Source organism: Parasteatoda tepidariorum, chromosome 7 (assembly GCF_982258835.1).
Source record: "Parasteatoda tepidariorum strain Cologne lab strain chromosome 7, Ptep-v5.0, whole genome shotgun sequence".
Taxonomy (NCBI): Eukaryota; Metazoa; Arthropoda; class Arachnida; order Araneae; family Theridiidae; genus Parasteatoda; species Parasteatoda tepidariorum.
Window position 1 is genome coordinate 6,484,689 of NC_141761.1, and position 21,577 is coordinate 6,506,265.

At 27.6% G+C, this 21,577-nt stretch overlaps 1 protein-coding gene and 1 pseudogene across 3 annotated transcripts in view; both read right to left on the reverse strand.

The window, feature by feature from the left end:
* LOC147806790 (neurofibromin-like) lies at window positions 1-17,400 on the reverse strand. 2 transcript variants are annotated; one of them, XM_087167210.1, is made up of 4 exons: window positions 17,263-17,400; window positions 5,041-5,160; window positions 4,847-4,964; window positions 1-499 (listed from the first exon to the last, which is right to left on the reverse strand). In XM_087167210.1, exons 1-3 carry the CDS (start codon window positions 17,284-17,286, stop codon window positions 4,938-4,940), a joined length of 171 nt encoding a protein of 56 aa, XP_087023336.1. In that variant the 5' UTR covers window positions 17,287-17,400; the 3' UTR covers window positions 1-499; window positions 4,847-4,937. The 2 variants fall into 2 exon arrangements, with proteins under 2 accessions (XP_087023336.1, XP_087023337.1); XM_087167211.1 differs by lacking the exon at window positions 17,263-17,400 and adding an exon at window positions 15,255-15,392.
* Window positions 17,263-21,577, reverse strand: part of LOC107440591 (neurofibromin-like) — a 12,564-nt pseudogene continuing 8,249 nt past the window's right edge. Inside the window, exons 4-5 of the transcript XR_015435734.1 lie at window positions 19,669-19,771; window positions 17,263-17,443 (exon numbers count right to left, since the gene is read on the reverse strand). The product of XR_015435734.1 is annotated as a neurofibromin-like (transcript). The remainder of the gene's footprint in view (window positions 17,444-19,668; window positions 19,772-21,577) is intronic.

A 21,577-nucleotide genomic window follows, 5' to 3' on the forward strand; every position in this document is an offset into this window, starting at 1 on the left:
AAGATGCTGTTAAATTATTATATTTCAAGAGTAATTTAGTTTAAAGATACTCTTTTCTCAGTACCTTATTTCATGTTTTAGGGGTAAAGTAAGAAACACACACGCAATACATTTTAATTAAATTCACAAGAATCAGAAGATTAAATATAAAGTATAAATAATAATAACAAAATTGTAAGTATAAATAAAATTATAAGTATAAATAAACATTTTAGTAAGTTAACTTGGCTGCCTTTACAGTTCTCGTTTACTTCTTCGAAAATAATCTTCTTTCAATGGAACTTTCTCAGTCAAACCTCCCGGTGACGTGAATTGTTCGACATCATAACACGCGGCGACACTTTCTGTTTCTAGATTAAATATTATTTAAATTCTTTCATATGTAGGAATAACGCGTAGGAGAATACTTAGAGTATGTTGGAGACTGTAACGAACACGGGTGCGTTCAATTATAACATCATCTTCTAAATGGTCTTGCGACACTCGCTTTTCCAAGATCCTGTAATGAAAGTATAATATTTTAACCTCTTTATAACATGGTTTTACAATTCATAATGTTTGCAAAAACTCTTGTTTCTTATTCATAGAGTAGAGAAGAAAAGACAACTTCAGAAAAGTGAAGCCTCTCGAGACCACCATATTGTGTGGTCCAAGTCCTTTCCCTCTACCGTAACTAAATAAAGGTACAGTCGAACTCGTTTATAACGAGCACAAAGGGACCGTAACATGTACTCGTTAAATCCGAGTGCTCGTAATAAACGGGTCCTTAAGGCAGGCGTGCAACCAGAAGAGAATTATTGAGTTTACATAAAATTTAATTAATTCTTACTTACTTTAATTAATTTAATGAAATACTTTTCTTAATTTAATAAAAACTATCCCCCCCAACCAGCAAAAAATTTCTAGTTGCGCTACAGTCTTAAAGGAAAGAAGCAATAAACGCAAAGAAAAATAAAGGAAAAGATTCTTACCAAAGCATTTATTTTTTTCATTAATCTACATATTTAAAATAGTAGTTTGTTAGCTTACTTTGAAGTTTCAGTTCGCTGTTTTTTTTTTTTTATTTCGAGCGCATTTCTTATCATTTTGAAAAAAAGATTGCAAGACAGAAAAATATTGCTCGCTAAAACCGGGTATTGCTCGTTAAAAGCGACTTCTGTTCCATAGACCTAACATTGATCCAACCAAATATTCTCGTTTCCCTCGGTAAATCCGAGTTCTCGCTAAATCTGAGCTCGTTATAAACGAGTTCGACTGTACTTTTAATTATACCATTAAACACGTCAAAATTTTACGAACAAGTGTACTCGAAAAATCATTTTTATCTTTACCTGTAACATTAGTATAATAATGATCTCTTTGAAAACCATTTAATAAATTATATCAGAACAATTAAACATATATATGAAATTTTGACCAAATTATTATGGCAAAACTTTTACCGTTAAAAAAAAAAAAAATGAAACTGATGGTTTAACTAATACAATTATTTTTAAACAGATGTGAACTCGTTTTTTGTCTAATTAAATGTAGTGATTGTTAATATGGCATTATTACGCTTGTTCAAATGACTAACATTTTTTTATGTTTAACTAATTATTCATTAAATTTAATTCAATATGTTTTTTCATAATACCCTGAAGTGACTTAATTTATGAAATCTAAAAACGAATCCCCTAATTAAACTCTAATCTCAAGTAGTATCCACATTTTTCTTCTTCTAAAACTTGGCAGACGAAAGATAAATTAATTTTCTCATACTTCAATACTTGTGTTTTGTAATTAAATTCTTTATTATCTAATAACATCAATAATAAAAAAAAAAAGACCGATTCCTTCATACTTATTAAAAGGTGTAAAAAAAGATTTCACTCATTCTAACTTTTACTGTACATTTTATAGTTTTTTATGCATTATATCAGTGGTTCCTGAACTTTTTTGTCCCGTAGACCCCTTGTCATGTTTTGCAGTTTTGGGTAGACCCCTTGCTTACCTGATATTGACTTTCTGTAAATTCATCATCTTCAAAAGTATTTTTGACAGCCGGTATAGTGCTACTCACTGTGAAAGATATAAATTTCTAACTGTAGCGAAGTGTAGTGTGAAAAACTTGAACACATGATAATTTTATACATTTATTAATTAAATTCAAACTAATTTAATTTAATTCATGTGTAAATGGAATAAAATAGTGCAGTATAAAAAACCCCTATTAATATTATAATTGCGGAAATAAGTTTGCATGCAAAACCGTAGTTGTGTATTGTCGGTCTGTTTATTACGTTGTCACGTAAAAACTAAGCAACAAATCCCAGTGATCTTGTGCGAGTTGGAGGTCTAGCTAAAGAGTTGACACAGGCTGGGCTACAATTTATCGCGGAAAAAATACTTTTTTGTTACGAAATAAAATCTTAAACGAAAATAAAATAAAAAGATAGGAGGGGTGGAGCTGAAGGTAACTGCTAGTTTATCATATATCAAAAAATAATCCTAATAACTTAAATTTTAATAAAATTCTTACTTCATAGCTACTTTTATAAATTATGAAGAATGTAGATACATTACCTTATAAAGATATATATCTATTAAATAATATATTATAAGGTAATGTAATAAATAGGAATTTATTGGAGTTTTTTTTTTTAATCAATACTTTTTAAAGAAGGGTTATTTTTCAATAGGTGTCACAGACAGTGTCGTGATGGCATTGGGGACGGAGCTTTCTCCCACCAATGAGGTGAACAGGGTCCGAATCCCGTCGACGGCTGGTCGATACGAATTCCGCACCCGGCTCGCATCGACCCTAGAGTTGGCTTTCGTGAATAAATTACTGCATTACAAATTAAAATGCTTATAAAATCTTGAGGAGGATATTTACACAAAACCTATAAACTAGACAAAAACGATAAGAGAGTCGCGATGGCACTGGGGACAGAGCTTTCTCCCACCAATGAGGTGAACGGGGTCCGAATCCCGTCGATGGCTGGTCGATACGAATTCCGCACCCGGCTCGCATCGACCCTAGAGTTGGCTTTCGTGAATAAATTACTGCATTACGAATTAAAATGCTTATAAAATCTTGAGGAGGATATTTACACAAAACCTATAAACTAGACAAAAACGATAAGAGAGTCGCGATGGCACTGGGGACAGAGCTTTCTCCCACCAATGAGGTGAACGGGGTCCGAATCCCGTCGATGGCTGGTCGATACGAATTCCGCACCCGGCTCGCATCGACCCTAGAGTTGGCTTTCGTGAATAAATTACTGCATTACGAATTAAAATGCTTATAAAATCTTGAGGAGGATATTTACACAAAACCTATAAACTAGACAAAAACGATAAGAGAGTCGCGATGGCACTGGGGACAGAGCTTTCTCCCACCAATGAGGTGAACAGGGTCCGAATCCCGTCGACGGCTGGTCGATACGAATTCCGCACCCGGCTCGCATCGACCCTAGAGTTGGCTTTCGTGAATAAATTACTGCATTACAAATTAAAATGCTTATAAAATCTTGAGGAGGATATTTACACAAAACCTATAAACTAGACAAGAACCTATAAGAGAATCGCGATGGCACTGGGGACAGAGCTTTCTCCCACCAATGAGGTGAACGGGGTCCGAATCCCGTCGACAGCTGGTCGATACGAATTCCGCACCCGGCTCGCATCGACCCTAGAGCTGGCTTTCGTTAATAAATTACTGCATTACAAATTAAAATGCTTATAAAATCTTGAGGAGGATATTTACACAAAACCTATAAACTAGACAAGAACCTATAAGAGAGCCGTGATGGCACTGGGGACAGAGCTTTCTCCCACTAATGAGGTGAACGGGTACAGAGTAACTGCTATATTTTAGATTTTCAAATTCATGACTTTCCATGACTAATTCCAAGAATTTTTCATGACTTAACGAAGTTACTATTTTCTCTGACAAAAACACAACACTAAATTTAAAAAAGCATTATAATAACATTAATTGAAATGATAGATATAACCAAAACTGTTATACTCTGCATCTTCATATTTATAGATTTAAAATTTAAAAAAACAGAGTAAAGAAAGAGTTGAAGCAATAAAATAGCTGAAAGAAATACAAAAGCAATTAATTATTTTTCTTTTTTTCTGCAGAATTACATTCTGAAGATACTTTTCTTGTTCATCGGAAAGGAAAGAAATACTCCCGATTTTTCTGTTCTCATTTAGGAATAAAAAAATTTCATCAATGACTGGCTTGCTTCAGCTAAAATTTTAAATTGATGAAATAAAAAAATAATAATAAAAATTCTGAAATCACAGATGTTTAAAAGATAATTCACTCTTGATCCCTTTTATTTCATTTTTAAAAAGAACACCATAATTTTTAAAGAACATGATAAAAACATTTTATATTTTAATAAAACATGACAGTGAGTGGGCATTTTGTTACACATTCAGACAATTGGGGGGAAGGGTAAAATCCATTTTGAAAATAAGATTTTTCGTCGACTTAAATCCATGATTTTTTTTTTTAAAAAAATAGTTAAAATCATGACATTTCATGATAAATTTTGTCCAATACCGTAATTCATGACTTTCCAGGTGCGCTGATACCCTTGCATTTGCCTTGCCAATGAAGTGAACCAGGTTCAAATCCCAGTGGTGGTTATTTCATACGAGTTTTGCTCCTGCATTGTGTTGACCACAGTGCTGAGGTATCCCCAGTGGTAGACGGATCATGTGCTAGAATTCATTTGTTATCAGGCTAACCCTAGGAGGTTTTCCTCCTCATATAACACAAATACAAGCTAATTCCATTTCAAAAAAAGTTTAGCAGCTAACATTTACATTAAGAGGTGCTTACCATCAAGTGAATTATTAAAACCTAGCATCAAAAGATAGCGAGTTGAGATAGCTAGATCTTCCCACATCAAATGTTGCTCTAGTGTAGGAGTTCAGGAAGTACACGTTTTTTCAATAACCTTAAATAAAATTTGAAGGATTCAGTTGAAAAATACTTCTTTACAAGTAAAAAGTAAGAATCATTCCGGTACTTACTCTACATAATCGGCTAATAACTTTTAATGCAACTAGTTGAACGTTAGATGAGGCTAATGCTAGGGCAGTGTCGGCCATTATTTCGGACTGTGCTGAGCCTAAACCACCAGTAACACTCCTCTGCAAAAAGCACAATGGTTATAAAAAAATTAAAACTCGAAAATATGGATATTATGTAATCTTGAATTCACAGAGACAGCAAATTGATTACAACTAATATTAAATCGGCACTTCTATCTCAATTTAAATCCTGATGAATATATAATATTATTAACGCAACTTCCACACTAAATAACCAATAAATACAATAGATTGAGAGAAAGTGAAATAATTTATTACATACTGATTAATTAAAATTGACAGATAATTGTAATATATGTTAATAATCGTACTAATGAATCGCCATTTTTTTTAAAAAAATCAATTCATATTTAAGATTCTGTTGATCCACTTAACTTAAATGTTTTTCAACTATTTAAATTTCACACTTAACAAAAACCAACATCCTTTAATATATCTTATTTCAAGAATGCTCTTATTTGAAAAATTTCTAGGATATGTCTCTAGGCAATAATAATATAACGATAAATAACATTTTCAAATTGCTCAGAAGAGGTTTTTTCGGAATAAGATTTTCTGCACAGAGCTGATATTAAGTATATATCCAAGAAACTTGTAAAACACCTATCTGAAAATGTTACTAAGGAAAAGTTTTAAGTAAAAATACTACCTAAACAAAATGCCAATTTTTAACTTATTATTACTTAATACTCACGATTATTACTTCCCAGGTAGCAAAAAGATATGATCTAATATTAGAAAGATGCGATATAATACTGAAAACACAATACTCTTGAATCCTATCTTCTAATATTAGAATTAATATTGTATAAAATTAAATAGTATTCGATCTAAAATTCGAACTTTCAAAATTATCATCTATTTCAATATTGTTGGTCCAGCGCCACATTTTTGCGAAAATTTATCCCATATCTATACATCTATACATAATAATAAACGCGGCTGTGTGTGTGTGTGTGTCTGTAATCACAATATATCGCCCCAGAAGCCTCGCCCGGGCACGAAACTCGGCCCATAATTGTGTTTTGACATAATGAAGAAGTATTTTTTTTCTTTTTCAAAAATTTTGATTAGTTATTTAGTTATCAGTCATTTTGTAAGTCTATGCTTTTCGTCTGCTTTTTCGTCTTCAAAGAGCCATATTCAAAAAACTATTAAAAAATGCATATACTTTTCCCCACTCTTATAAATGTATGCTAATGCGAACCTCACAATTGAAATATTAATTTTCGACAACTTAAACCAATAATATACGAAGGAATTAATAATTTAATTGTAAAGTTCGCATTAGTTTACATTTATTAAAGTGGAGAAAAGTTTAATTTTTGTATTAAAAATGTGGCAACATATTCGATACGTAAATAGAACGCTTCGCTTTGATATATTTGTCGCTGTTCATAATTGTTATAATAAGTTTTTCTTCTTCTTTCCACGCTCTATTTTTTTTTCTTAAGCGAAGACGATAATTTTTATAGCGATATTGTAGTACTTTGTACAACTAAAAATTCTTTTCACAACACTTTAAAGATATTTACTTTATTTTCTTTATATATACAGAGAACAGTCGGCAAAGAATTCGATTAGGTTGAAAAACATTTCGTTAAAAAGGAACGAATTCCAAAAGAAAAAATAAACAACTTAAAGAATAAAAATGCTGATGCCAGCCATTTTTTTGAAAGTTAACTTAGAAATAACAAACCAAACGATGTTAAATAACAAACCAAACGATATGTTAACAAAATGACGTAGAAAGCGCAACTAGATCAGAATTATACAAGCACAACTAGATCAAATTATAATACCTGAGTGCTTGACGTAACAGATATAGAAATAGAATTTGATACCATGAAAAATTATATAGAAATAGAAATTGATACCATAAAAAATTTATTCGTTTTCGTGTTCTTTTCATGTATTTAGCATTTTAGTTTTTTTTTTCTTAAGCGTTGTAGCTATATAATTTCAAACATCCTCAAGAGCTATAACACATCTGCAGCAGAACTGGATATGAAGACAAAATTGCTGGACAGGAACACTTTAATTGTCCACTAATCTTCAGATTTCCTGCTATGTTTTAAAAAACTTTATTTGTGAAAACCTTTAGCGTGGCGGACATCTGGCCGCCTTAGGCGGCTAGTTATTACCTAATAAATAAGCATTTATTTATGAAAGAAAACGATAAATTAAATATTACTTAAAATATCATTTTTAGCCAATCCAAACTTATATCAGCAAACAGAAGATAATATTAGCAGAAATAAGCTGTATTCGGGAGTACAATTGTTGAGTTGTAACTTCCTTAGGAGAGTTTGCATCGCCAATGGATCCCATTGTTCCGCTGCCGCCATTGATCATGGTTATCAGCCAGAATGGCATTTTTAACTTCAAAGGTATTTATAATTTAGTAATTAGTATTTTTAGTTAGTAATTGGTGCTTTAATTTAGTGTTTTTTTCTTGAGTTAAAAATCAGCTAGAAAAGTAATTTAAATCACAATGTGTTTGAGATTGTAGATGTTGTAGTAACATTCAGTGTACCTGCTTAATAAACTTCGCCGCTAAATTAAAACATTTAAGAATTAATTTATTGATCATGTATTCAATAAGGTCAGTAAATATTTTGTATTGTGATCATTATTGTTCATTCGTAGTTGTTGACTTCTTTGTTGAAACGTATTGTCTAGCTGTAAGTAATAAGCACTGTTTTTCTGCAAAAATGAAAAAGACAAAAGTAATGGTCTGTAAACAAATTAGCCATGTTAAATAAAAAAAAATATATATATGCATAATCTGCTACTTTTAGCGCAGTTAAAACCATTATATTGTAGAATATTTAAAGTTTAATACAAACAATATTGCTAGCATATTAAAATTTCATGCTTAAAATATTGTACAACAATCAATTAAACATTTTTATTTGAATATAGACTGATTTTTATTTGAATATCGGCTAATCTGTATGTTTTTGATGCATCATTATGTATATTAATTTGTAAATGATTAAAAAATAAACAATAATATGGTCTATTCAAAATGGTGATGTTATGTTTTTTCAATAAATTCCTGTTAGAAATAATCTAATGCTGTAAAAATTTAGTTAAACTATAAGAAAAAAAAATATTTGACAAATGTTAAGTATGCATACTGACTTTTAAAGATTGTTATGTCAAAATATTTGGGGGAAGGGGCGAAGTATATTTAACATATATTTACAACTTTGAAATATGTGAATTGTTATAGAATTCTCCTTCTATATAATTTTTTCAACCATAAATTGATGATTTTGAATTCTCGTAGTATCTTTTTACATTGATGTTCTTTTACATTAATCAAATTTTAAAATAAGGAATGGAAGAAAATAAGCAATTGTTTATTTAACACTTTTCGCCACTTTTTTTTCTTGGCTTCTCACTAAAGAGTTTTGCAGTTTTAATTTTTTTTCATTGCAATGATAAAGATAAAAATAAATTTTTAGTAAACAAGATTGCCATGTTAAAATAATTAATTAATCAATTACTTTTTAGTTAAAACCATTGCATTTTAGAATGTTTGAAATTTTATTCACAAGTCGAATACTGTTGTTACATTATTTGAATTTCCTGTTTAATATATTGTAAAATGGTGAGTTAAATATCTCTATTTTCATTTCATGAATATAGACAGATGTTTTTGATGTATGATTAATTATATTAATTTATAAATGATAGCAAATAGTTAAAAAATAAGCACAATATGGTCTACTCAAAGTGTGTTTACATTAAATGAAGAACAGTGCTTAAAAGGTGTTAAAATTTTTATTTATGAAGTTTTTAAAAAAAATGTGAACATTTCCTATTTGCTCTATGAGCTTATACAATGTACAAAAATATTTTAATAGTTAAATGTCATTGTACTTAATCTTTAAAAAAAATTAAAAAGTATTGAATTTGATATATTTTTGTATCTGTATATATACTTGAATATTCACTTCAATTGAAAAGGGCTTAAGCATATTGAACTATAATTTCTTCTTTTTTAAAAAAATAATAATAATTAAGAAAGAATAAAATTATTATTTGAAAGCGGTTATAAGTGAAATATTTTTCTATTCTTGCTCGGTGATACTGAGATTTTTTGGTGCAGGTATTGTTATGGAAATCTACCCATTAAGTTGTAAACATTTTCAAATGAAATGATTTAAATTTTAAAGAAATATTCAATGCTTAATAGTTTTAAATTTACTTTAACTAATTTAATGTTTTCAGTATAAAGTAATGTAGAGATTTAAATTTAGTGTTTTCAATGTAAAGTTAACTTTTTTCTCTTGTAATTTTAGCTTCGTCTGCTGGATAAACAAGCTTATCTACCAAGGAGCCATTCAGTTTTGAGATTAGGTGCTGTACAATGCAAATGGAAATTAATATTCTGGTAGAAAACTGGGAGCCATATATTCGATCTTGACAGAGAATAAAACGACTGGAGGTTCTCTTTAAATCTGCCGGAGCTGAAAGTTTGAAGAAAGGTGCATCCCTGTGCAATTCATCCTTGCTGTGTATTTGTGTGATATGCGCAATTGTTGCGGACCATTTTATAAAATCTTTCCACAAAGCAAAAATTTTCAGTTTATTGCTCTGAAATATAGTTCAGTTGCTCAAAAACAAACAATTGAATTGGAGAAAAACTTTAAACTGTATGAAATGACTGTAAAGTTTTGGAATTTTTTTAAATTTAAAAATAATAATAATGAAAATGATAACTCATGGTCCTACTGTTGCTTTTTGAAATAAAAATAAAAATTATTTCATTTAATTACAAATACGTGTTCTTAACTTATATTTTAACAAAAGAATATTGATAAACTTATATTAAACAATGATGATAAGAATGTATTGCTTTTATAGTTGAGTGAAGTTATATTTATATTGTGTTTTGTTTTAAAATAAAATAATTTAGTAGTGAAATGTTTGTCATGATTTGATTTAATTAATTTTTTTATTCTTAACTACTGCATTGTGTAATTTATTCTAGTCATTATAGTTATGCTCAAGTATTATGAAAATTCAAGAAATTTTAAAGATATCAGAAGCAATTTTATTTTAACATCATTATTAGCATTAACTCTAACTTATGAGCAGTTATACTACTAGCATTGTATTTATTACTTCAATTTTGCAGTTCAAATTTGAGATAAGTGTATATATATTTTTATGATGTTTAAATTAATGTAATTGTAAAATAATGATAATAGTAAAAATTTATTTGGCTTAATATTTAAAATATAGCAGAACATTTATTTACATTATTGTAAAAACAGAACATTTAAATCAGAGAAGAATCTTGTTTAAATTTTTATATATAAGGTTCTTTGCAAAAGCAACTTTTTTTAAATGCATAATATATATTTTTTAAGGCTAATTCTTCATAACGCATACTATATACTCAGAGAAAAACCAGGAAGGGAATAGTCTTAAAAAAATCTATTTTGTTATAGTAACTATCTCAAAAGAGTAATTGATTGTAGTAAAATTTTGATCTTTAATACTAAAGGCAACTTTTGAAAGATAATATAAAATTTTTTATTATTTTTTCATCTCATTCTTGTATGCAATTATATGTTTGTGCAAATTTAATTTAGATAACACATAATATTTACTAACAGTTTTGAAATTAAAATGTTATGTAAATTTTTTGCAAAGATTGTTAGTTTAATCGAGCATAACACCTTTAAATAATTATCGAATTGATGAAAATTTCTGATGTGCCCATAAAAATTATTTTAACATTATAAGAAAATATTAGCAATTTTCATGATATTAGTTGCTTCCCAGTTTCATTCCCTGGAAAAAATTTTACCTTGCTTTGAAGTTCTGTTTTTAGGTGTTTTGCTAAATAAAATTTCAAATACTAAAAGAATAAAGTTACGTAAGTATTTCTCCATTTAGCAATTCCAGTGAAAAGAGAAGGGGAAAAAATATGTGTAAATTTGTTGAAGTAAGTAATTTGTATATTTTTAAATTTTGTTCTTTATTGTGCCAATTATAACAAGAAATGTCCACTTAAAAATCGAACAAATTTAATATTATAAAGGGAAAAAATTTTAAGTTTAAATTTCCACTCAATTCAAATGTAAATATATAACTTTATAATTATATAGTGTGGTTTTTATTACATAATTTCAGAATATAAATAATTAATGATAATTGTGAAATTATACATGGCTGAAGTTACACATTTAAAAAATATATATATTACAAACTAACAAATTAAATTGAGATTTTGATAAAATAAGCCCAGGTTTTTAAAAAAAATTAAGAGTACATTTTAAAATTAAAGACTTAAAAATTATAAATGATTTAAAATTTGTCAGAAAACCCATTGTATGAATAAAAGAAAAAAATATCAATAAAAGTTGCAATAAAATATTATTTCCTAATTAAGTTTGAAATATTCAAAAAAATCAGCTGAACATAACATATACTTTGGAGTAAGGAGGAGAAAAATGGAAGGTAGCAGAATTTGCTAATATAATTTTATTTAGTATTTCTGTATTGCTAAGTAAATAAAGCATGGAATGACATAAAACTGTTGTTCTGTGCTTTACTGCTTCACAACAATACAGAAAATTAAGTAAAATTGTATCGCCAAATTATTCTACTACCATCCATGTCTTCCTCTTGCTTACTCCCAAAAAATAAAAAGCAAAGCAAAATAATATCAGAAAATACAAAATCTAATATTATATAGCATCAAAATAATATTATGGCGAACGCTAGATAATATAAGTTTGCATAGAATCTAATATTATATAATGCTGAGCAAACAGCGACCTCTTGTATCTTTTTAATATTAGAAGTTGTGCAAGATAACGTTAGAGTTTCCCGATTTTCTGATGCTATCTAATATTAGGTGCTACTTGGGTTATTAATTTATGATTAATACTTTATTCTCTATTCTAAACTTACCTTTTTATAAATTATGTTTCTATCACAATGCTTAAAAGAAATATAATATATTTAGTTTTAGGCAACTGATATTTATATTTAGTTCTGCATTTATCAGTAATCACTAAACAAGTAAATTTTTTTGGGAAAAACAGCTTTTCTAAAGATAGTATAAATGCAAATCACTTGACACTATAACTGCTTATCATTCTACCATTTAGACTTTAATCAACACAAATCATACATTGGTAATAACCGGAGTTTAAAAATGCTGCTAAACCAGTATCTAAATTTATCTTACCTTAATGAAACTATCAAGCACTGCAACAAGAAGATCAGATAGTTGATCCCCATATTTTTGCTTGGATGGAAGGATACATCCCTTAAGAATAAGAAAACATAATATGAGTCTGAATTAAAGTTTGGTGATTTTTAAGCATAGGAAGTAAATAATAAAATTCCAAAAAATAATTACCTCTACTTCTTCAATAGTAAGAGTAATTAATTTGTCTAAAATCATGGCAACTCTTTGACGTTTATTATCATCATTATGCTTGCAAAATCTGTTAAATAAAGAAATACGTATTCATTTCAATGCCATTTTAAGATTCTTTTCAATATTTAAAATATAATGAAATCGGTAAAAAATTAAATAAAATCAATTATAGGCTAAATTACATAAAATAAAATAAGCAATTTCAAAAGGGAATGGAATTATCAATTAACATAATACATAATTTTTAATACATAAATATTATGTAAGCATTTAGTTTCATGAAAGGATGTAATATACATTTATTTCACAATAACCCAGGTAGCAAAAAGATATGATCTAATATCAGAAAGATGCAATATAATACTGCCGTGCTAGAAAACGCAATGCTCTTGAATCCCACCTTCTAATAGTAACATTCGAACTTTCAAAATAATCATCTAATTCATTACTTTTGGTACAGTGCGACATTTTTTCGAAAGGTTATCCCATATTGTTAATAAAAATTATTTATGAAAGAAAACAATAAATGAAATATTAATAAAAATATCATTTTTAGCCAATGTAATGCGAAAAAGCACAAGGTAATATTGGCAGGGCAGAAGTAGGCTGAGTTAAGGTTGTTTACAGTCTCCGCCAATAAGCGAAAGCAGAGATACTCAGTCGCTGCCATTATCATGGAGGGTCAGCTAGAATGAAATTTTTAACTTCAAAGGTATTTATAATTTAGTAACTTTTTAGTAAACTTTATAAATTTCAGTGATAGATAAATAAAACTTTAAAGTAGGTAATGTTTTACTATAGTGTCTTCACAAATAATGTCGTCGTAGCATACACGCAATAATGTCTTCTCGCAACATACACCGCCGCCATTCATTGTGGTAATCAGTTTGAATTAAATTTTTAACTTCAAAGGTATTTATAATTTAGTAATTTTTTAGTAAACTTTATAAATTTCAATGATAGATACATCAAACGTTAAAGTAGTATCGTAGGTAGCGTTTTACCTGTAGAAACATTCACTGTAGGTACTTATAATTTTGAGCACTTCATCAAAACATTCAAGAATTCAGTAAATATTACAATTGTGCTCATTTTTGATAATGTTCGCAAGTAATTGTTAACTATTCTGTTAATACGTATTGTCTGATTATAAATAGTAAGTATTATAGTTAGTTTAGAACAGGTTCTTAAAAACTACTTGGTTCTGAATTTCACAGCAACATTGATAAAGGTAAAATTAAATTTTTAGTAAACAAGTTTGCAATGTTAAAATAATTATTAATTAATCGGCTACTTTTCAGTTAAAACCATTACATTTTAGAATGTTCGAAATTTTATTCATATGAGGAACACTGTTGTTACATTATTTAAATTTCCTGTTTAATATATTGTAAAATAATAAGTTATTTTCCTTTCTTGAATATAGACAGATTTGCATGATTTTGATACATGATTAGTTATATTAATTTATGAATCATAGCAAATGGTTAAAAAATAAGCAACAATATGGTCTAATCAAAGTGTGTTTACGTTATTATTAGCAATTTTCATGATATTAGTTGCTTTCCCAGTTTCATTCCCTGGAAAAATTTCTATCTTGCGTTGAAGTTTTGTTTTTAGGTGTTTTGCTAAATAAAATTTCAAATACTAAAAGAATAAAGTTACGTAAGTATTTCTCCATTTAGCAATTCTAGTGAAAAGAGAAGGGGAAAAAGTATGAGTAAATTTGTTGAAGTAAGTAATTTGAATATTTTTAAATTTTGTTCTTTATTGTGCCAATTATTACAAGAAATGTCCATTTGAAAATTGAACAATTTTAATATTATAACGGGAAAAAAATTTAAGTTTAAATTTCCACTCAGTTCAAATGTAAATATATAACTTTATAATTATGTAGTGTGGTTTTTATTATATAATTTCGGAATATAAATAATGAATGATAATTGTGAAATTACACATGGTGGAAGTTACAAATTTAAAATATATATATATTACAAACTAACAAATTAAATTGAGATTTTGATAAAATAAACCCATTTTTTTTTAAAAAATAGGAGTACATTTTAAAATTAAAGACTGGAAAATTATTAATGATATAAAATTTGTCAGAAAACCCATTGTATGAATAAAAGAAAAAAATATCAATTAAAGGATGCAATAAAATATTTCCTAATTAAGTTTGAAATATTCAAAAAAATCAGCTGAACATAAGATATACTTTGGAGTAAGGAGGAGAAAAATGGAAGGTAGCAGAATTCGCTAATATAATTTTATTTAGTATTTCTGTATTGCTAAGTAAATAATGCATGGAATGACAAACTATTGTTCTATGTTTTACTGCTTCTCAAGAATACAGAAAATTAAGTAAAATTATATCGCCGAATTATTCTACTACCATCCATATCATCCTTACTCCAAAAAAATAAAAAGCAGTGCAAAATAATATCAGAAAATACAAAATCTAATATTATATAGCGTCAAAACTAACGCAAAGCAATATTATGGCAAACGCTAGATAATATTAGTTTGCATAGAATCTAATATTACATAATGCAGAGCAAACAGCGACCTCTTGTATATTTCTAATATTAGAAATTGTGCAAGATAACGTTAGATTTTGCCGATTTTCTGATGTTATCTAATATTAGGTGCTACTTGGGAAGTATATAAAAAAAGTAGAAAATAAGAAATAATCACTTTTTGTAACAGTTCTAGATACCTTGTTAAATAGGGAAGACATGGAGTTATATACTCCAAACACAAATGTTTTAGCTCAATCGTTGAAGATCGAAATCCTTGAATACATTCTTAAAGAAATTCCAGAGTTAAATGGGATGCATTTTAAGCAAGCTTTTCAGCGATTTGCTTGATGAAAATAGTGTTATTTGAAGGAATGCATAATCCTATAATATAGAAAATATAAAATAGGATATTTCCTAATTAATTTTATACTAATTTTATGCTCAACAATAAATACTTAATTCCTAAGACTTTGAAAAAAATCTCAACACAGATTTTTTAAATTATCAAAAGTTGTGTACTAAAAACAAGAGAACACATCTAAGGCATAATTGAAATCTTGAATTTGTTTTATAATGATGCTTCACGGAAAAAATACAATACAGTACAAAAAAATAATCAAACAAAATAAATAAATTTTAAAACTAGTTATGCCGATTTTTCTGGAAGAACCAATAACAGAGTAGGTTTGAGTACCAAAGATTCAGTGGTATAAATTAATGAAAAATTAGATTTGAGTACTGAAATTCAGTAGTGAAAACAACTGAACAACTAGGTTTGAGTATCAAAGAGCCGCCACAGTCAAGCTGGTAAGCTGAACAAAAATTATAACCTAAAATCAACTCAATGAAATGTGTATATGTATTGTTGCAAAAGCTTATTCGCTCATTTTTTTCATCTTTCTTTATGTTTGTAATCCTATTGACGTCTAGGATACTATTCAATGCTCATGTTAGGACTATGTTTGTTTAAATTTAAAAATTAAGTTTCCTTTCATTTGCTTCCTTTTTTTGTTTCTAAACATTTGTATATTAATTTTTTTTTAACACACTTAAACAATTATACAACAATTTAAATACTTTTAATTTAAATACTTAACAATTTAACTACTTTTAACAATTTAAATACTTTTAATAATTATGAGATGTCTTCCATTTTTTTAACTATAACAAATTTCTGTAATGTAGGGTCAATTGCTAAAATTTGTTAACCAAAACAATTGTACATTGCTTGTTATTAATTATTGTATTTGCCGAGAAAGATTTAATTTTTCAAAATAAAAGATGGATGGTTTTACTGAGGGAGCCTCTTTAAATGGTTGCACAATACTAACAAAAGTCATTTTTTAATTCCTTAAATACTATAATTATATTGTCTTAAAGATAAAAAAAAAGTCCTATATCATTTTTATTTATTTATTATTCTTGAAGATTAAATCCAAGCTTTATTTGTTACTCTAACTGCACATAAATTTCAAACACATTACAAAACAGCTTCGATTGAAGAAAATAATAGACATCTATCTGATAATAACAAAAAATAAACTTCCATTTGATACGAAAATATTGTTGACGAATCAAAATTTTTATTTAAGAAAAGTTAAATGTTCTATCCAAAATCATGTTGATGCATGATTTTTCTTACAAACAATGAATAGACATTAAAAAAATATTGAATTAACTAAGGCTTTTATTGTGAAAATTTTTTGTTGATCATAAATCAATTTTAAGTTAATTTTCGATAAAAAGTGTTTTACATTTCAATTTCAAAAACTTTTGAAGCTTCTTGAAAAAGACTCATTAAAAAAATCTAGTTAAGTTAGGCTTTATTTTTTAAAAAATATTTTCCTTCAAAAATGCTTTAAGGAAGGATATATATTAAAACCAATGGGAATGTGGAGATGGAATGGACCAACATAATTTAGGGAAACAAGATACATGAAAACTAAATTAGTTCTTAAACAGAAATAATATAAGGAGTTTTTATAAATACAAAAAATAAGTAAATAAAGAATTTTCATCAATGAATAAAAAAAAAAGTGGCATTAAAGCAGCTTTTTAATAGGTTATGTAATAGAATAAGTAATTAAAGAATTTTCATATATTCAACAAATTAAAGAGGCATAAAAAGAACTTTTAAAAAAAGTAACATAACTAGAAAAGTTTTGTCATAGATAATGACAAAAGGGAATTTTAACACAAACATACCAGATGTTTCTCAGAGTTGTCCATCGATTTTTAAATCAAAAGTTCCAGTGAGGGCGCAGAGTAAGTTATATGCAGTTGTTCTTAAGTTAGAATTCGAGCTGCCGAGATTTAAAAGAGCCATATTTAAAAGTGTTCCAGGTACATCTTTTGGCCGAATTTTCGTATGAACAGTAACTGAATCCTAAATAATAATAAAAAAAACATAAGTTTCATATTATTATTAAAAATATTAATAAATTAAATTAGTAATGAAAGTCATAAAATTACAGGACTTAAATGAGCTGGTGAATTGGGCAGAATGCAAGTCTTTCTGGTAAAGCCCATGCATACTAGATCTCATAGCAACTCGGAGATGGCTTTAGCGTGTTAAAAAAAGACCTTAACCATTCGAAAAATTAAAAACTAGAAAATAGTCACAAAATCAGAGAAGCATGGTAAAATTTTGGCGGAAGTCCTGGGCTCAGTTAGGACTATTTGAGCCAATGAAGAAGAAATTAAATAAACAAAGAAGGAACTTAAGCTAACCCTCTTTTAGCAATCAGACTACATTTCTGCAAAATAAGCTGATTTTTTAGAATTTTTTTTTTTACACAAGAAAACATTGACAGTGAAATACTATACAGGGTCCTAGAAAGTAAAAATCAGAGCATTGGATCAAAAATTATTCATCCGAGTAATCTATTTTTTTTTTATGCACAGTATGTGGCGTAACTACCACTACGAATATTAAAACATCAATTCACTGGTATATAAGACATGCTAACTCGATTCAATCACGAGGTACCTTTTGATAGATGACAGTTGGCATGGTCAATAATTCCGCACCCACATTGGTGACCCGGACGTGATTTGAACACACAGTAACGCCCACTTTGCAAAATAACTTGATGGTAACGCCTACTTCGATGGATAGTCCACATTGTACAGTTGACTTTGCTACTTGAGACTGCAAAATGCAACAATGAAAGCTACGACGTGATGTTAATACACCTCTCACATTCAGCACTCAACAAAGCTCTCCAGATCTTTCACAAGTACAGTAACTAGTGTTAATCATTCATCAAATTCTATCCATGATAAAATTCTGGTGGAGGAGTATTGTAACGTAACTACGACTATGAAAATTAAACATCAATTCACTGGTATATAAGACATGCTAACTTGATTCAATCAAGAGGTACCTTTTCATAGATGATGGTTGGCATGATTGATAACTCCTCCCCCACATTAAATTATAAATAGCACATAAATACAGTCGAACCCCGCTATAGTGAACCGTCTGCGGACTCAGTAATGCGTCCACTATAACCGATGGTTCACTATATCCAAATTTTTTGAAGAATATTTTTTGCATAAGACAGTTGAATGATTGAAAATTGGCTTTGCAATTTTGCATAAGTTATTTAAAATATTATTAACTAATTAACAGATAATAAAGCAAAAATTGATGGAAAAAGTCTGGATGGATGATTTGTCTTCAGCTTGCAAAAAAACATGTTCACGACCAGTCTACAACAAAATTTTCCCTTTTAGAAAAATCAAATATTATATTTTTTATAAAAATTTAGGGTCTAGAAAAATTCAAGCTTACATCAAACTTTTAACTAAGTAAGAACTTTTATTTTTCTTAGAAATTTGCAAGAATCAGTCTAAGCAACATCATTCATTTTTTTTAAAATCATTTTTTTAATTCATTTCAATTTTATGCAAGAGAAAGATTTTGAATATTTACTAAACAAAATGAAAAAAAAAATTATGAGCAACAGATAAACTAAAAATGTTGATTTAATTGTCAGTTCTAAATTCCTTGTGAATAATTACTTGAGACAGGATAGCTTTAGAAAAAATGCAAATTGAAGAGGAGGGGGAAATAATTTTTTTTTAAAAAAAAGAGTTTTCTTCCTCAGTTTCATACAATTTATACACAGCCTTTTCTGGTGCATAAGTTCACTTTTTGTACCCTGAACTTGCAATGTCATTTTGGAAGTAGACACATACAGAATTTTGACAAATCTGTGATGCACAGAATAAAAGTGTAACCTATTCTATAAGATAAATACAAACATAAGAAAGTAACAACACAGTCATGTCTAATTTAAACTCTTTAAACAAACAGAACATCAAGAGTTCATCAGAAAAACGAACATAATTAATAAAGAGTGAAATAGAAAAAATTGACTTATGTTCATAGAGTTTCATATTGTTTTTATGTATAAATTTATTTTATAAAAAAGGTATCAATACAAAAAATATTTGTGTCATTTTACTATTTATCCGATACATACAAAACCCACCCTTTAATATTTAAAATTTGGGTTTGATTTAAACATGGAACCAAGCTATACTGCAGAAAATACATAATTTACAAGTTTTCACTTAAATTTTATAAAAATCAAGTATACAAACCATTCCAGCATTAACAGTTAAGGCACTTTTCACAAACTGAAAAATAACTACATCGATACTTTCTTGATAATGCCCATAACTGATAACCTTCAGGTCCCCACTCCTGCAAAAATAATAATAATAATCAGTAAAATTCAAAAAAATTACAATATTATTTGAAATTTCAAAATAACAACTTGAAAGATTTGCAAGCTATAAAATTTATAACTTCTAAATGAATATTATTACAGGGAAATGAGGACAAAATACCATTCGTTTTTTAGCTTAAGTACAATAAAATACATTTTTTCCAACTAAATCCTTATTTTCTATGAAAATCTAACGTGAAATTTTTTTTCCCAGTAAAATAAATAGCTTAGTTTTTTTTAAAACTTTATTACTTTTAAAAACTATACTTAAATAACTTATTGAAAAAAATCAGCATTAATGCTAGGAAAATTTAAAATTTTGCTTTAAAAAAGTGTAACAAACATTTCTTTAAAAAAAAAATTAATAAATTAAAAAAAAATAAAAAGACGTATAACACAAATTTCAAATTATTCAAATAATATCCTTCTTTTATCATTAAAAAATTTCAAAAAATATATATAACATTTTAACAAAATATATATTGAAATTCATGATGCTCACAATTATAGTTTTCATACAAACCTGCTAAAGTTACAAAAGCAAATTAGCATTAGTTTGATTTAAATTCTATTTACAATAAGAATGTAAAAAAGGTTTCTGTAACAGATACTGCTAATGGCCAATATTTAAATAATTTTTGATAAAAAAAATTCAAAAAATTTGTTTTTTTAACCCTTATTTTCAAAAACATATTCAATTATATTTCGAACACATAATACTGTTTAATTAAATTCAAATTCTTATTTCATACTGGTTGAAACTTTGTTAGCTGAAAAACATCCTGTTATCTACAGGGCTGAAAGTTCATATATATCAAGATGGAAAAGAGTAAACACTGGTAACCAATAAATTTTATTTTTAGCTTTTATTCGGAAATAATAAAATATCCATTATTACCATTACTCTAGATAAGGAAGCATATTCTAATTAGCCTATTTTTACGTAAAATAATATTACTTAAGTCTACTTATAAAAAAAATAATAAAGATCTATAAGAACTTTGAAATGCGTATTAAGTTGTGAGAATTTAATGGAAACTTTTCCTTTTGAAAGTAAAGAATTATATATTATTATGGGAAGCTAAAAGCAATAAAATGTATGAATGTGATAAGGATTATTATAAATGTGAGATTTCTAAAGTGTATTTTCTCTAGTTTAATTTTATTAGTACTTTTCTTTATGCACAAAAGGTTTCATATATTTAAAGATGTTTCTGGTAATAAATTAAAATAACAATGATTTAGCAATTTAAAAAAGGATGTTTACTTTTAAAAAAGATAGATACTTCATTATTAAAAATGTATTTATATTGCTATTTTTAACTGCATGCATACTGCATACTCTATAAAAAATGGAATATAATAATAGTGCATAAGATTTTTCAAAACATTATCTTATAAGTTAGAAATGGTAAGTTAAAAGTTTTTCTAAAAGGGAAAGAATATCTTATTTGTTTTTTATTCCAGATAATTCCCTCTTAATAAAATTACAAAGGAATGGTTTCATAAAATCCTTAATCTGCAATCAAACACAAAATTTTTAATTGAAAGTTAAACCATTTTTCGCTTAAATGCTAAAAAATCAAATGCCTCAAAATTTATACATATTTTTTTCAAAAAGGAAAAGTATTGAAGGTGATAACTTTCTAAACATAGTTAAAAAAAATTATAATGTTTTAACCTAGGTGGATCAACTTCGTAGCTAACGTTAGGCAGATCTAAAAGTGTGCTTAACAATGGATCAAGCAAACTTAACAAATAACCTGCACCATATATCTCAA